Below are 17,573 nucleotides of genomic sequence, written 5' to 3'. Positions count from 1 at the left end.
GACTATGGGGAAAGACATATGAAACATACCATTTTTCCCCTTTTCTCAAAACTGTACTTCTGTTTAATCTTTTTAACCAGTCTTTAGCATCTGAAAAAGCTATTCAGCCCTTTCTGGTAGTGCTGTGGTGCATGAGTAGACAAGGCACTGAAGGAAAGATTGTCTGCTATCATCGATATTGTCCTGATGATTACTAACACTCCTCTCTTTGTAGTACTACTGCCTGTGAGATCTTGGGCATGAAATTTAGCCTCTGTGTGCTCAAGTGCCCTATATGTAACATAGTATATTTTTCATGGTATTTTGGGGAAAATAAGTGAATTACTATATAGAAAGTATTTAGGACAGTGCCGTACACTAAGTGTTCACTAAGTATAAGTTGTTTCAATGTTATAGTGCTTCTCCCAAGTTCCTCATTCCTTTGCCTTTAAGTAGCATCTTATTAGAATCATATTGATAAGCTGAGATAGTTTCATCTGTGCTTCACTTGCAGGAATAATCAAGAAGGAGTCCTTGGGAAACCACAGTTGCAAACATAGGAAGTTCTCAATAATGTGATTATAACGTATAGCTCAAAAGGCACCTCAAGGTATTGATGTCCTTGGGTACTTCATTGATAGTTACAACTATTTTAAACACTAGTCAACCCAGTAAAACATAGAGAAGTCACTATTACAATTCTGTAGCAGTATGGAAGAAGCAGACCTAAGATATAGATTCACATACAAGTAATTTATTAGAAAAGTTGTCCCAGTAAAAATTTAAATGGGAAGCAAGAAGCAGGAAGTCATTTAAAACAAGGGGAAAAAATTACTAGATAGAAGCGAAGTTTTGAGAGTTAGGAAATGCCAGTTTGCAGTTGTGGTGAAGAACACAATCTCGGAAGATAGAATGGTTGGTTTTGCATAGAGCATCCACCATGAACCTGCTGTATAAACACAAATGAGTTACTCAACCTGTCTCTACTTTATTTTGTTCCTCTATAAATTGGTGTCACCTCACAGAGGTGTGAGGATTACTTGAGATAATATGTATGACTGGCCCAGAGTATGTGTTCCAATATGTTAAATGGTGGTAGTAGTGATGTCGGGAGGCACCTGGGGAGGCCAAGGGAGGCCTCAAACCCAAAATAGAATCCAGGTTCTTGTCATGACCCAAGGAAGGATTTGAGAGCATGACAGAAAGATTTACCAAACACAGGAAATGTTTTGAAGTGACAGTACACACTCAAGCAGTGACAGAGAGCCGGCAACCTTGGAGAATAAAATGCCCCAATGGGCTCAGGGTGGAAGGTTTCTACTAAACATGGGCAAGGAAGTGGGATAGAGGTTTTCTTGGATTCTGAAAGTCTTGGGCTGACTGCCGACATAGCTCCTCCTTATCTCGCCTCTCCAGATAGCAATATGTGTTGGAGGTTGTTTTGTTGTTGTTTTTTTGGTTCTATAAATTATAGAAAATTGGGGAGGCAAAAGCAGGGTCAGGTGGTCAGTGAAGGTCACATCTGTGATATTCAATCCAAGATGGAAAGGGGGAAAAGGTAGAGCTTGAGGCCTTTGTTTCCTACTGTAACTTTCCTGCCCTCACTGTAGTTGTAGTAGTAGTAGCAGCAAGAGCTGAAAAAGTCATGTTACTAGAAGCAATTTTAGTAATAATTGATATTACTGTTATTATCATTGCCATTCCAGTGAAATGTAGTTATGCTTGCACCCCATTCTCAGTTGTAAGCTCCTGAAGAAGAGGATCCAAGTCTTATTCATTTCCAACACTCAGCATCTAGAAGTTATTTATCCCTGGTTAGTGATGAATGATGGCTATTCAGTCCAATTGACAGGACAAGTTATGGAAGTGGTGAGAGCTGGAAGGAAATGACTGAAATCAAAGCTGGTTCTGATATTTCAAACAAATAATGTAGCCACGGTTAACTAAATAAAGGTCACCAATGGACTCTACTTTACTAAATCCAATTTTTTATTCTCAATCATCTTGCTTGCCCTACCAGCATCATTTTACCACTATCTCTTTCCTGAAACACTTTCTTCACTTGCATTTGAGAATATTGCACTCTTGCTTTTCCTGCTACACCACTCTACTGGTTCTTCCTCTTTTGTTAGAACTCTCAATGCCTACATACTCTAAGGGCTCGATATTTGGCCTTCCTTCTATATCTAGAGTCTCTGTCTTAATGTGTCATCAGTCCCCATGGCATTAAGTACCAGCTACACATTGATGACTGTTAATTGACATGTCTCACCCTCACTTCTCTGCAAATATCCAATACCTGCCTGTTTAGCACATTAACTGGGATGTCTTCAAGACAGCTCAAGTTTAACATGCTGGAAACTAGATTCAAAGTATACACTCATCCAAAATTCACTGCATTGAAAGCCTTCCTCATCTTAGTTAAAGGGAAAGTCATGGTTTTCAATTCATTGTTTTTCTCTAATGGAGTTATCAGTCTCCTCTTAACTGCTTGCCACCAAAATCTCTATTGTTTTCGAGAATACCCTTAGGGTTGAACTTCCCCACACTCTGCTTCAAATAGAGTCACTTCATTTTGGGTAGAGCTTTGGGGCTCTTACTCATTATTTACTTCCATTTCCCCTGGAAAAAAATCTCCCAATCAGTGCAGTACCTGCTGGTTTTCTTGGCTTGCTATTCCCAGGATGGAAACTCTGCCCCAAAGTGAGCTGAGGCAAGGACAATTGAGGTCCTGTTTCATACTGCCATCCATGTGGTATAATTTCAATAACCAGGAGTAGGCATTGGGAGGGCAGGGAGCCCCAAACTATCTTCAACACTGACCTGCTGTTTAGCCATTGAACCTCAGAGTTGGTAGAGATGAGAAATGCTGGCTGCCTGACACTCCAAGTAAGATATCCTGGGAGCTGAGGAAAAAGGAAGCCCCATCTTCTGGGCCACACTTATTCAGAGTGGAGGGAAGAAGCAGTCATGAGTTATGACACAGACCCTTTTACTATTCTTACCAAGTTTAATGAATTTTCTAAATAAATTGTTGATTTCTTTATTGTAAACCATAAAACAATTTCCAGGAACTTTAATTGGTTGGCTGTATAAAATGTTTTTACCAGTTTTAAGGTTTCACTGAGGAATGGGCCCATGGAGCTTTTATACTGCCATTCCAAAAATATAACTCTTCCAAAAAGAATCAGATGTGTAGAATCAGTAAGACACAAATTTCAGACTCCAGAAAATGGCAGCAGAGTGAATGAAAGCTATACAGACCATCTCCCAGGGGGAAAAAAAAACACGGTATTACAACAAAAATAAATACAAATTATCTGGAAAAACCTACTGAAGAGCAGCTGGAGAGAACCGTTATAACGAGGGACTAAGAGTACTCCAATCGAGAATGCAGAAGCTACAGATGTATGAGAAAGCTGGCTGCATGTCCACAGGCAGCAGCTGAGCAGTTCCATCTGAGAAGTCAGAGGTCAAAATCCCAAGCCAGCTCCCCAGCACAGAGTGGTGGAACAGAGAAAGGTACACACATAATACCTGGCTGAGAAAATTATCAGTGCAGAGATATTGTCCAGCAGGGAGAAGTGCAGGGAACACCAAACTTCCCTGAAGTCAAAATTCTGAACAAAATACTAGCAAATCGGATCCAGCAAAACCTCAAAAAAATTATTCACGAAAGAAAAACTGAAAAAACAATCCCATTTATCATCGCAGCTAAAAAAAAATAAATTAAGATACCTAGGAATAAACTTAACCAAAGAAGTAAAGAACCTCTTCACAGAAAACTACAGGTCATTGAAAAAAGAAATAGAGGAAGATATACAAAAGTGGAAGCACATACCTTGTTCTTGGATTAGAAGAATTAACATCATTAAAATGTCCATACTACCCAAAGCAATCTATAGATTCAATGTAATTCCCATTAAAATACCAATGACATATTTCACAGAACTAGAATAAACACTCCAAAAGTGTATATGGAACCAAAAAAGACCCTGAATAGCCACAGAAATCTTGACAAAGAAAAGAACAAAGCAGGAGGGATCATATTACCAGATATCAGGTTATACTACAAGTCCACTGTAATCAAAACAGCCTGGTACTGGCTGGTAGATCAATGGAACAGAACAGAGAACCCAGAAATTTCCCCAAGACATTATGCTCAATTAATATTTGACAAAGGTGGCAACAGCATACAGTGGAGTCAAGACAGTCTCTTCAGTAAATAGTGTTGGAAAAATTGGACAGCTACTTGCAAAAAAAAATGAAGCTGGACCACCAACTTACACCATACACAATAAACTCAAAATGGATAAAAGATTAAAATGTAACTCATGAATCCATAAAAATTCTAGAAGAAACTGTAGGCAACAAAATTTCAGACATCATAGGTACCAGAATTTTCACTGATAAAACACCTAAAGCAAGAGAAACAAAGGAAAAAATAAACACATGGGACTACATCAAACTAAAAAGCTTCTGCACAGCAAAAGAAACAATCATCAAAATGGAAAGGGAACCACTATATGGGGGACCATAATTGCCAATGATGCATCAGATAAGGGATTAATTTTCAAAATAAATAGAGTATTCATACAACTCAACAAAAGGAAGACAAAGAACCCAATTAAAAAATGGGCAGAGGACCTAAATAGATGCCTCACCAAACAGGACATACGAATGGTTTGTTGACTTATTGATGGTAGCCATTCTGGTCAGTGTGAGGTGATGTCTCATTGTCATTTTAATTTGCATCTCTCTGATGATTAGTGACTTTGAGCGTTTTTCATATATCTCTTGGCCATTTGCATGTCCTCTTCAGAGAAATGTCTATTCAGGTCCTCTGCCCATTTTTTAATTGGATTGCTTGTCTTCCTAGTGTTAAGTTGTGTGAGTACTTTACATATTTTGGAAATTAACCCCTTATCTGATGTATCATTGGCAAATATGTTCTCCCAAATGATGGGTTCCCTCTTCATTTTGATGCTGGTTTCTTTTATTGTGTAAAAGCTTTTTAGATTGATATAGTCCCATTTGTTTATTATTTCCTTTGTTTCTCTTGTCCAAGGCGATGTGTTACTGAAAATTCTTCTACATAAGATGTCTGACATTTTGCTGCCTATGTTTTCATCTAGTATTTTTATGGTTTCATGACTTACATTTAAGTTTTTTATCCATTTTGAGTTTATTCTAGTGTATGGCGTAAGTTGGTAGTCTAGTTTCATTTTTTGCATGTACCTGTCCAATTTCCCCTACACCATTTATTGAAGACACTGTCTTTACTCCATTGTATGCTCTTGCTTCCTTTGTTACTTATTGAGAATAATGGCTTGGATAGATTTCTGGGTTCTCTGTTCCATTCCATTGATCTATATGCCTGTTCTTGTGACATTTCCAGGCTGTTTTGATTACAATGGCTTTGTAGTATAGCCTGATATCTGATATTGTGGTCCCTCCAACTTTGTTCTTATTTTTCAAGATTGCTGTGGTTATTCAGGGTCTTCTTTGGTTCCATGTAAATTTTGGAACATTTGTTCCAGAGCTGTGAAATATGTCATTGGAATTTTAATAGGGATTGCACTGAATCTATAGATTGCTTTGTGTAATATGGGCATTTTAATTATGTTAATTTTTTCAATCCATGAACACAGTATATGCTTCCATTTGTTTATATCTTCCTCTATCTTGTTTTCCAATGTCCTATAGTTTTCTGAATTCTTTTACCTCCTTGGTTAAGTTTATTCCTAAGTATCTTAATTTTTTGTTGCAATGGTAAATGGAATTGATTTTAGCTTCTCTTTCTGATAGTTCATTATTGGTGTATACAAATGCCATCCATTTCTGGGTGTTAATTTTGTATCCTGCTCCTTTGCCAAATTCATTTATTAAATCTAGTAGTGTTTTGGTGGAGTCTTTAGGGTTTTCTATATATAATATCATGTCATCTGCAAATAATGAGTTTTACTTCTTCCTTTCTTATTTGGATGCCTTTTACCATCATTGCATCTTTTGGTTCAAAGTATAGATTATTGTCATCAGTACATGTTCCTGAATTCTTACACATTTGATAATACACATATAGACTGGAGGATTATCACTTAATGCTCCATTGGTTCATCAGCCTTTTCTGCAGGTTCATCAGCAGGTTGAGCTGGCTGTACCTTTCTCTGTGGCCTTTCTACAAGGCCTCACAGAAATGGAGACACATCATCATCATCATAAATCATAAACTCCATGTCTTTGCCAATAATTCCAATGGAAACATTCTTTGTAGTTAAGTCCTGTTCTGTAGGAAGTGTCTCTCTTAAAGCACACAGACCATGCTTAACCAGTTCACTAAAATTATACTCCATAAACTCAGATATATGTCTCTCCAAGTAAGTATGGGTTGACTGAGCACAAGCTCCAGTGTGCATAGCTCTGCAGTCAAAATAGTTAGCAGATGGACAGTTTTGGAAAATATGATGGCCCATATCACCATAATCAGAAATAAGCAGCCCAACAACCATATGGCCTTGGCCATATCTTTGCATTGGTATCTGGGTCTTGCTTCCAATTAGAGATACAAGATGAGACACAGAAAGCAGTCTGTCAAATACAAATCTGGAATCCAAACATTCATGGCACATAAAATTACATAACAGTCTAGCACCAGCAGTAATCCCACATTTGAGAAACCAATATGGTTGCTAACATGGAGGATCTTTTTCTGATGAGCTGCAAGCTCTGACTGTGCTGTCTTCAATGCAACTAACACTGCATGGATTTTTATTTCAGACCAACTGTGGCTAAACTTTGACTGACAGATTTCATTGCATATTTATTTTGATGAATCCTGCCCTGAGGGCTCCAAACACTGATACCACTGTCATACTGGTTGCAAAACATGGTTCTGACATGGACCTGGCTGTTGCCTTCTGCAAACCTGGCAATCAATGAGCTCTGCCAAAACTACCACTTGGCAATCTTCAGTAAAGTCTGCACAATCAGATTTTGATGAAAAAAAAAATTTTTAATCTTTGTTTTTCTTTTTATTGAATGTATTGGAGTACAGGTTTCAAGTATATAATTCAATAAAACATCCTGTGCACATTGCATGGTATACCCATCACTTTTTTAAAAATGTTTTTATTGATTTCTAGAGAGAGAGGAAGGGAAACGGAGATAGAAGCATCGAGGAGAGAAATATAGATCAGCCACCTCCTGCACAACCCCTATTGGGGATCAAGCCAGCAACCTGGCATGTGCCCTGACCGGAAATCGAACTGGTGAACTCAGTGCATGGGTCAACACTCAACCATTGAGCCACACCAGTTGGACACTCCTATCACTTTTAATAACATCTATTCATTGAAAAAAATTTTAATGTGGAAAAACATATGAAAGGTAATTAAAAACACAAAATCCTAATCCTCAGATGAACTTCTATGAACAGTTTAATGACAATACTTCTGGGCATATGGATATATAGTTAAATATGTATAATTGTGCACCTTTTATAACTTATAGTATACATATCCTATAATCTCCTTTCCATTCAAAATTTCTTATGGACATCTTTTGATACTAATAATATTTGTCTATTTTAATAATTTTAATGCCTGCATAATTTCCCTTTGTTTGTACTTAACAGATCTCTACTGATTGGCAACCAGGTTCCTAAACTTTCACTATTATAAACTGCATTGTAATTAACATCTTTGAACATGTAACTTTGTACAGGCTAAGATTGACACTGTTTCACATTCAACATTTCTGTGTATTTAGAATTTTGTCGGGATCCAAAGATTTAGAAAGTGAATCAGACATAGGTCTTCTTCCCAAACATAGGCTGATAAGAAAATATGAACACAGGACACAATAAAATATGGCAAGAGAGACTATTAGCCAAAGATGAAGAGATACAATTGACTGGGTATCAGGGATGGCTTCACACACACCGGCCTAGGAAGAGTCAGTATAAAAGATAGTCTCCACTCCTTTTTCTTCAAATGGTTATTTACAACAATTATTTAAATGCCCATTTCCCTTGCTCCCTGTGTGTAGGCTAAGGCCAGCCTTTCCTTCTTCGTATCCCCTGTATTTATCATAGGGCCTCATGTGTACTAAATCTTCAGTAAAGGGTTGCTGATCGGGGGTATTTATTGGAAACTTTCCTGTCAAGAGAGCATTCTCCTGAAAGGAGAGAAGAGAGAATCACATAGGAGAAAATGGGCTACAGATACAAGTTAAAATTCCCTCTGAACTTCCCAACTCAAAGGCAGACAAGAAAACAGGGGTGTAAAAAAGAAAGATAGATTAATATGTACTTCTATGATCCTCTCTTTCCTCTTCTGAAAAGCTTATCCAAGAAGCAATCTGAATGACTTTGCAGAAGGGCACATTAAAATTCAGATGAGGTAGAGAAATATTTAACTCTCTTTATTTTAGTCTAGAATGTAATATCCCTCACAAATACCATTTACTGGTTAGTAGTAGAAAAAAATTAAAATCTCAATCCAGTTTAAACTTAATTCAACCTGACGATTTAAATATACTTTTAGGAAGTGTTTGGTCTCTATTGGAAAAAATAATGCTTAATCACTCACAGAGCTTCTTGAGAAAGGTTTTTCCTGTTGTGGTGGCTGCCACCTGCTGGTTTCTGCAGCACTCTCCTTCATACACTTAACTGCTAAACATTCTGCAGGAGACCACTGCTGAATTGGTTAGTAAACTTGGGGTCTAGACTTTTGTCAAGGACAATGTTCCAAGCATTCTTCTGCCTGCAAAACCCCTGACTTTACTGCCACATCCTCCATCCCAAAAATTGGCCCAGCAGTCTGCACTACTTGATGGTTGAGTCAACTCACTTTGCTATGGTAGGCCTATGGTGGCCCACTGGGTTTCAATTGAGCATCTGTGGTACACAAACACTTGGGGAATCTTTGTAAAGTTAAACCACAGGACCAACCTCTACCTGACTATGGTGTGCTACATTTGTGTGACTGTAATATTTTCAAAGACTAATATTACCTCAGCCTTATTTCTTTATACATTTCCTTTATAAAGAATTGTAGTCTCCCTCTTGACAAATAAATACCTCTTATGGACTAAGGGAAAGTCCTAACCATGCCATCTCCATCCACATCCTCATCCTCGGCTTTGTCGTAGTCTGATGACTACAAAGATTGTGCTCTTTCTACTTACCACCAATCCTTTTAGCCTGGGAAGTTTGAAGTCTGAAGATGAGAAGGAGAGAAACTGGAATAAAACTGCCTGCTCACTTCACATCATACTGGTCTGGAATTCTCACAGAAACTCATCCTTATTTATTTCCAAAATCCCTTCATCATAATTAAGAATCAGACATTTTGGAAGCTTGATCATTCATTTAAAGCACATTCACAGAGCACCTATTACGTGCAATGTACTCAGGTACAATGTGAAACCCACTGTTAGTTTCCTATTGCTGCTATAACAAATTACCATAGCCTTGGTTGTTTAAAAAAAAGATTAATTATTTTACATTTTTGCAGGTGTAAAGTCCAAAATTTGGTCTTATGGGGCTAAACACAATTTATTCTCAGGGCTGCATTCCTTTTGGAGGCTCTAGGGGAAAGTCTGGGTGCTTGTCTTTTCTTCCCAAGGAGGAGAATAAACAATTGTTGTAAGTAAAAGTGAAACATCAAGAGACACATACAAAAAAAAGAAATCAAATTTATCTTTTTTACTAACTTGTAATGAAAGATTTTAGAAAAAAAGCACAGCACTAGGTTGGAGGTGAAGGAAAGGGAGAGGAGATGGGATACATGAGTCAGAGTCCTTCTCTGACCTCGAAAGACCTTATAATGTCAACAGCAGGCAGCTCATCTCACTAATAATGCAAGGAAATGAAGCAGGGAGGGGAAAGAACACCACTTGAAGAACGTAAGCCAAGTTGGAAATAGCTAGTCATCATTTCTAGAGGGAAACATCACCATATAGGGTTATGCTGATTTCTATCTAAATTCCATGTTCCTCCACAGGCCTGGACCACCTCAACTTTAGTTGCATGTAGATCAGGAACATATTTTCCTAAATTCAACTTTTACAAGGTTTCATGTTTCTATTTGGATATGTTTGATTTATTGTTATCTTCAATATTCTAGTGAATCTAATCGTGGAAAACTCATTTTAACTGAGCCTAATATGATCACAATTCCATCTGATACCAGCGACCGTCTCTATCTCTGTCTAGTCCTTCCCAGAACATTGGATCTATAGAGGTTTCAAGACCCTGATTAGAGTGAAAAAAATATCAAGAAAGAGCCTTCTAGATTTTCATTACTCTAAAGATAGAACCAAGAGTTGATTTCAGCTCCAGCTGACAATTGCTTCCCACCATCACCACTAAATCCCTAACTGAACATTTGCTCAGCTCCCTGTACTGGCTCCCTGGACATTGCTTCATGGAGGCTTCAGCAGAACAAGATGCAGTCATTCAGGGTAAAGAGAAAAGTTTATATCTCTACTTATAACACTTCTGGCACCAAACGTGTGGGTTTTCCACACCAAGCAATTCACCATTTCTCTGTGACACCAACTGGGTGCCCTACAATTCAGTTCTAACTACCTGGAGTTAGCCCTACCCTATAGGGCAGGGGCTTAATTCCCTACTTCAGAAACCAATTGCAAGTACCAAGTTGTCACTTCTAATCAACCACCTATATATTTGGGGTTCCCATTATCCTCTCTTCAAGTGTGATAATTTTCTAAAACAGCAGAAAAATGATTTACTTACTAGTCCTGGTTTATATAAAGGATACAACTCAAGAACCGCCAAATGGAAGAGATGCATAGGGCAAGGTATGTAGGAAGGGCCTCAGAGTTTTCATGCCCTCTCAGAGCATGCTAAACCTTCTAGTACCTCAATGTATTCATCAACTCAGAAACTCTCCAAAACCTGCTGTTTAGTGTTTTTATGGAAACATATTGATTAAATCATTGGTCACTGGTGATCATGTCAATCTCCAACCTCTCCCATGGAAGTGGGGGTAGGAGAGGACTGACAGCTCCAACCCTCTAATTACTTGGCTAGTTTCTCTGGTAACCAGTCCCCATCCTCCAAGAGTCACCTCATTAGCATAATCTCAGGTACAGGTGAAATAGACTTTTTATGAATAACAAAAAAAGTGTTCCTTTATTCCCTATCACTGAGGAAATTCCAAGGGTTTTAGGAGCTCTGTGCCAGGAACCAGGATTTAAGAACAAATACACATTTTTGTTATATCACAACATCACACAGGAGTTCTCTACAGTAGTGTAGCCAGATCCAAGTCCTTTCTCCCAGCAGAAGCTAGGAAATTGTATGTACAACAATTTTCTACAGGCTGGGATCTTCCTTCTTCAGATGCCTACCAGAACAGTGCTTGAGACCACTTTCCTCACCTCTTCCAGAACTCAGAACTATATAGTCACTATCAACAACTCCTCAGAGGCTCAAACTAGACTCTTGTCAGGGTTACTCCAAGTCTTGACTCACCCAGATCCATCTGAATGCTTTCCCTGGAGGCTCAGCTAGACACTGAGAGCTACTGAGTATCAAGGGTCAGGCGGTAGAGGCAGTCTGCCCTGATCAAACATATGGAGATGAATCATCTGTAAAGAATTTAAAAGCAGTAATAAAACTAATTAAAAGTCAATCTGATTCATATCACCTTGCACAACAATGCTAACAATGTTAGTGATACAATAACTCTCACACAAAAATCTTTTGTTGGTCTAAGTTCTAAACAATTACTGTGGTTAGTGTTGAGTAAGCCACATACGTAAGCTTCAAATTTTCACTAAACCACTAAAATATATTTCATTCTACATGTAAGTTAATTTGCCGGATTATCAGTTACACAGTTAAATTCAGTCACATACATTACTTTCATAGTAAATTCATAAGAATTTGTGATCTTTCAAACTCACTTCAGGTATATTTTGACACCAGCCCTTGTGGGAAAACATAGCCCTGCTATTATAGTAGTGAATTTAAAATAAATAATCTTAGTTGTATGAAACTTTTCTTTTCTTCTGAGTTATCTTTTCTTAGTTAGGTAAAATTTCAGATGAGGTCAATCAGACACAAAAAACATTGGCAATCAGCCAAAATAAGCCTTGAACAACATGCAGTAAAACAACAAGGTTAAAAATTGTTCCTTTAACACACACATAAAAAAAATTCTGGAGAAATTCATTAACTATGCAAAATGTGAAGAAATTGACATAGGAAAAAGAATCCAGTTTTGAAGACGGCCAGAAGAGACAAGAGATGATGGTCTTATATGGCCAAAAATGAATAAAGAAAGGAAGGAGGACAATCTGTAATCCTGCACATTTTCACCAAGTGGACATTCCTTCTAAAGCAATGGATCAAATAATGCAATGTTACTTTTCTCCAACTTTTGCAAAAGATCTTCAGAAATGTTCCCCAATAGATATTTATAGTGAATTTTCAATTGTGGAGATCATTGATAGCTGCAAGATTTGATCCCAAATAAACAAGACACAGTATTGTAGTTTCTGGAATTTATTATGAAGTGTGATTTGTATAAATTTCAATCAAAATATCCATGTGTAAGACTTTTCTTAATTATTTGTTGTCTGTTGCTTCAAACAGAAGGAAGTTTTCCAAATTAAAATGAACAAGAAGTGTTCTCTGGCCACCTATGAGTGAAGACAGAGTGACAAATTTTAAGTATACTGTCTATTGAACATGAATATGTGAAGATGAGTGCATTGCTTTCCTAGTGCTTCTGTAACAAAGTGCCACAACTGGGCAGCATAAAACAAATGAAATGTATTGTCTCATAGCTCCATTGTGTGGGCTGAGTCATACACTCTTTGAAGGATCTAGTGAAAAATCTGTTCCATGCCATTCTCTTAGGTTCCAGTGTTTGCCAGAAATCTTTGAGGATCCTTTGCTTGCAACTGCCCAACTCACATCTCTGCCTTCTTGGTTACATAGGTTCTCCCTGTATATGTCTGTCTTCACAAGGTTGTCTTCATTTAGTGTGTCCTTCTCTGTCTCTCCACCTCAGTTCTTTTTATAAGGATACCAGTCATATGGATTAGATGTCCACCCTAATCTAGTATGACCCCTTCTTAACTAATTGCATCTGCAATGACCCTACTTCTGAATGAGGCCATATTCTGAGGTAATGTAGGGAGGTGGAGAAGGTTGGTGGGGTTAGGACTTAACATATCCTTTGTCAAGAATGACAAAAAGCAATTTTGACATTAATTTCAAATTTACAGACATTAAGGCTCCAAAACAGAAACTATAATGTTATTTATTGTATGTTATTTTAACATAAATGCATAGTATGTTTTCTCCCTTTTATTTATTTTTTCTTTATTGATTTTAGAGAGAGAAAGGAAGGGAGAGGAAAAGAAACATTGACGAGAGAAAACATCAATTGGCTACCTCCTGCATGTTCCCTACTGGGGATTGGGCCCACAACCTGGGCATGTGCCCTGACCAGTAACTGAATTGGTGACCTCTTGGTACATGGGTCTATACTTAACCACTGAGCCACACAGGCCGGGCTGTTTTCTCCCTTTTAAAAAAATACACTGGTGTTGCTCAGCCAGTGTGGCTCAGTGGACTAAATATCATCTCAAGGACTGAGAGGTCCTAGTTCGATTCCTGGTCAGGGTACATGCTGGAGTTGTGGGCTCAATCTCAGTAGGGAGTGTGCAGGAGGCAGCCAATCAATGCTTTTTTCTCATATTCATGTTTTCTATCTCTTTCTCTCTAAAAAAAAAAAAAAAAAAAACGATAAAAACATTTTATCTGGCCAGTGTGGCTCAGTGGATGAGCGTCAACCCATGTACCAAGAGGTTGCTGGTTCATTCCCGGTCAGGGCACATGCTCAGGTTATAGGCCCGATCCCCAGTGGGAGGCATGCAGGAGACAGCCAATTGATGTTCTCTCTCATCGATGTTTCTATCTCTCCCTCTCCCTTCCTCTCTCTCTAAAATCGATAAAGAAAAAAAAATCTTAACATTTTTTTTTTAATACACTGATGTAATTTAAAAGTATTAATCCATCACTTTTCCTTTGAGTTCTGTATTTTTTTTCTTTAACTAGGATGAGTATATTAGCGGCCAGATAATGAGACCTTGGTTCTTGTCTTCTTGAAGAAAAGGTTTCAATCAAGAGACAAAGTGTAGCAAAGTAAGAAAGAATTTATTGGCCGCAGCAAAACCCACTCAGGACAGTGAAACTAGGAAGGGCATAGAAGAGGCAACAAAAGAGCCTAGGCTGGGCAGCTTTGGCTCACCGAGAGGTCAGAGAAAAGGGGCCTTAGAGACAGGCTCTGGGGTTAGTCCAAGACAAGCTGCTGCTGCCCATTGCTCCCCTGGCTGCAAGTCTCCTGGGAAGACTTAGAGGATAGAAGGGGGAAGGGAATGGTGCTGGCATACTCCCCTGTGGGAGCCCGCACACGGGGTCCTTCATCTTCAGCAAATGTCTCTCTCTTGTGGGTGGGAATCTTACCGGAGGTCTCAGGAAGGGTCTCAGTAGAATATTGATCAGCTTTCCACGTGTGCTTTCCAAGACTGGGGGTCATTAGTCAGTGCAGCTGGTATTGAGGCAACCACAATGTCACTTGTCTGGTTTTGCTGCTTTTCTGGGCCTGGAGCTGGAATAGAACTGGCCTAGACGTTATCTTTAGGGAGGAAAAGGTCAGGGCCACTGATATGCTAGCGGAGGATAGGTTACGCTGGGGGCAAGTTTCTTGTTTTGCCCCTTGCTAGGCATCAGGGGCTTTCTGCTCTGGTGAGTTTCTGTACCTGGCCCATCTTCCTTGCTCTGTCCTGTCTCAGTGCCTACACACTATATGTACTTACCTTAACAAAGGAAAAATTTCACTAGCTGCAGCTCAACTGAACATCATTACTATTCCTTTAATTTCATCATTACTACTGAAAATAGTTTTGGCAAAATGAGGTCCTCGGGGTGTCAGACAGCCCTGTTCCCCACCTTTCAGGGCGGGGTGGGGTCGCCAGCACAGGAGCGCAACCCCTCTAATCGCCTTCCGCCTCAGATACTCACTTTCCCAGCAGGCTCCGCGGGGGAGCCGCCCATCGCCCTACAGGCCACGAGAAGCCTGCTGCAGCACAAGAGAACCCTAAGGCCCGCTCTTTCCTCACTAGGGGGCGCCTGGTTTCCCCACCAAAGGGAGCTCACGTGGTGCCTGAAGCCCGCCCAGCGCACCTCCTCTAGAAGAAGTCAACACTCCTTCTCGCCTCCCCCTGGTTGCCAACGAGGCAGGCTCTGATGCCCATGCGCAAACACGTCCCCCACGCACTTAGCTACTGCGCATGCGTCTTCTCAAATCGCCGCTGCGTGCAGTTTCCTCTTGACTTTCCAGTTCCGGCCTCCCGGGTTCGGGAGGAGCCGGGAACATGCGGCTGTCGGTCGTTGCCGCCATCTCCCACGGCCGCGTATTCCGCCGCCTGGGCCTTGGCCCCGAGTCCCGCATCCACCTGCTGCGGAACTTGCTTACGGGACTAGTGCGACACGAGCGCATCGAGGCGTCATGGGCGCGCGTGGACGAGATGAGGGGCTACGCCGAGAAGGTCAGGGGTGGGACGCCTTGGTCCGCCCCGCGGGTCTAGCCTGAGGGGGCGGAGTCCGGCTGGAGTTGGGAAAGGAGTGGGGCCGCCCGGGTAAGCTTGCCCCCCAAGTCTGCACCCTGCAGTATTCTGAGCTGAGCCCATTCCTCCGGCCTCTCCAATGGAAGGCCGCTTAGGGCTGCGGGCTTAGGGGTGGCCGGATTAGAGAGAAGTGGGGCTAGTGGCATGAACAGCCTGCAGTGCAGCATTAAAGGAGTAAGGTTGGGGCCTGTTTCTTGTTCGGTTTGGATCTGTGATGTTGTGTTCTCACAGCTCATCGACTATGGGAAGCTGGGAGACACCAACCAGCGAGCCATGCGCATGGCTGACTTCTGGCTCACGGTAAGTGCGTCCTGTCTGCCACCCGGATCTCATCCATTGTTCCCTGAGAGGGAGGGGGTTGTTGGAGAAAAGGGAACTGGGCAGAATTAAGTTAAGGCACTCACTTATGGACAAATGTTGTGAACTACATTGGAAACGTGTGCCTGCCTTAAGTAGGTTGAATTCGATGAGAATCCGAATCTGCACATCTGCCTGTAACACCTCTCTGTGTAACTTGGACTCTAGCACACGGGGGAGGCGGGGAGGAGGTCTGAGGGTGTGTTAGGAGACGCATCTCTGCAGTGGTGCCTGACTGCTCTCTTTTGGATAACTCTCCCCCTTTAGGAGAAAGACTTGATCCCAAAGCTGTTTCAAGTACTGGCCCCTCGGTACCAAGGTCAGAATGGGGGCTACACAAGAATGCTGCAGATCCCAAATCGGAATAAGCAGGATCGGGCTAAGATGGCAGTGATCGAGTATAAAGGGAACTGCCTCCCACCCCTGCCCCTGCCTCGCAGAGACAGCAACCTTACACTCCTAAACCAGCTACTTCTGGGACTGCGACAGGACCAGAAAGCAAGCATCCACAGCTCCCTCTCACGTCAAACACCAGGGATTTAACTGGAGCCAAAGGATGTGTAGCCTCATCAGTGCTCATGATCATAGACCTTTGGATCACTTCATCTCTAAGAACTGGAGCTAGAGTTGTAAATGGACAGTCTTAATAGAGCCCAGAACCTGCTTGGGGGCCAAATAACCCTCTCTTTGCACAATAGATAAAATTCTTTGTATGACTATACATAAGCCGGTTATGTTTTGTTTTTAATCCTCCCCTTGGAATTTCTGAGAATGAGAACTATCTAAATGCTCTGTCTTCATGGGATAGTAAATTCACAGCATATGTTTCTGGCTATTAAATCCAGGTTATATTGGGTTAGCAAAATTTTATTTTTCTTAATGTTGATGTATATGGGGCATGTACCCTACAATTCAAAACTGGCCCCCAAATGTGATTGAGTTATGACATCTAACATAGAGACTGAGTCCCTGGGACTTATTAGAGAAAAATTACTTCCTTACAAGGGTCAGAGAGTGGATATCTAGAAGTGAACCTTCCATAAGAATCTGGTACCCTAAGAACCTTCAAAGAACACTACAACCATTCCTCTCTTTCTAGGCAGGATAATATATTACCCTCATGTGCTCCCCTCAAGCCCTGGATGGGCCCCAAAGAAAAGGGCCTGAGAACTCAGATGTATTCCTGCCCTGGCCAAGGGATTACAAGCATTAAGCAGAGGATATTGGACTCCAGGATAAGCTCCTTCCTCTTGGGGTGGAAGGGGGTTGGGAGGGGAGAGTGAAGTGAAGGACAGGGTTGAAGTGGGAGGAGGATTAGGAAGTTAAACCTGCTGGGAATTTCCTGGAAATTTTTTATTGTTATCAAATCTGGGAACTCAGAAAAGGGAAATCCGGCTTCAGAATGGTCAAGGCATATGAGAAGTAGGAAGCTCTTTTATATCCACTAATTATGTGAAGGCAGGCTGCCCATCACTTAAGGCTCAGAGGCTTGACTAGGGTGGTAGTAATGGAAAAACAGTGCTGTCATCCCCACCTAAACACTTCATGGCAGGGTCTGACAGTACCCA

At 40.6% G+C, this 17,573-nt stretch overlaps 1 protein-coding gene and 1 pseudogene across 1 annotated transcript; one reads left to right on the top strand and one right to left on the bottom strand.

The window, feature by feature from the left end:
* Nucleotides 1–6,077: 6,077 nt before the first annotated feature.
* On the bottom strand, nucleotides 6,078–6,867 carry LOC118616789 (annotated as a pseudogene).
* An 8,460-nt stretch (nucleotides 6,868–15,327) lies between these two features.
* On the top strand, nucleotides 15,328–16,726 carry MRPL17 (mitochondrial ribosomal protein L17). Its single transcript, XM_036242218.1, has 3 exons — nucleotides 15,328–15,570; nucleotides 15,880–15,948; nucleotides 16,273–16,726. Exons 1-3 carry the CDS (start codon nucleotides 15,397–15,399, stop codon nucleotides 16,546–16,548), a joined length of 519 nt encoding a protein of 172 aa, XP_036098111.1. The 5' UTR covers nucleotides 15,328–15,396; the 3' UTR covers nucleotides 16,549–16,726.
* Nucleotides 16,727–17,573: the final 847 nt, after the last annotated feature.

Source organism: Molossus molossus, unplaced genomic scaffold (assembly GCF_014108415.1).
Source record: "Molossus molossus isolate mMolMol1 unplaced genomic scaffold, mMolMol1.p scaffold_m16_p_41, whole genome shotgun sequence".
Lineage (NCBI taxonomy): Eukaryota > Metazoa > Chordata > Mammalia > Chiroptera > Molossidae > Molossus > Molossus molossus.
The sequence above is the reverse complement of the archived record's forward strand: the minus strand, read 5'-3'. Positions and strand labels throughout refer to the sequence as shown.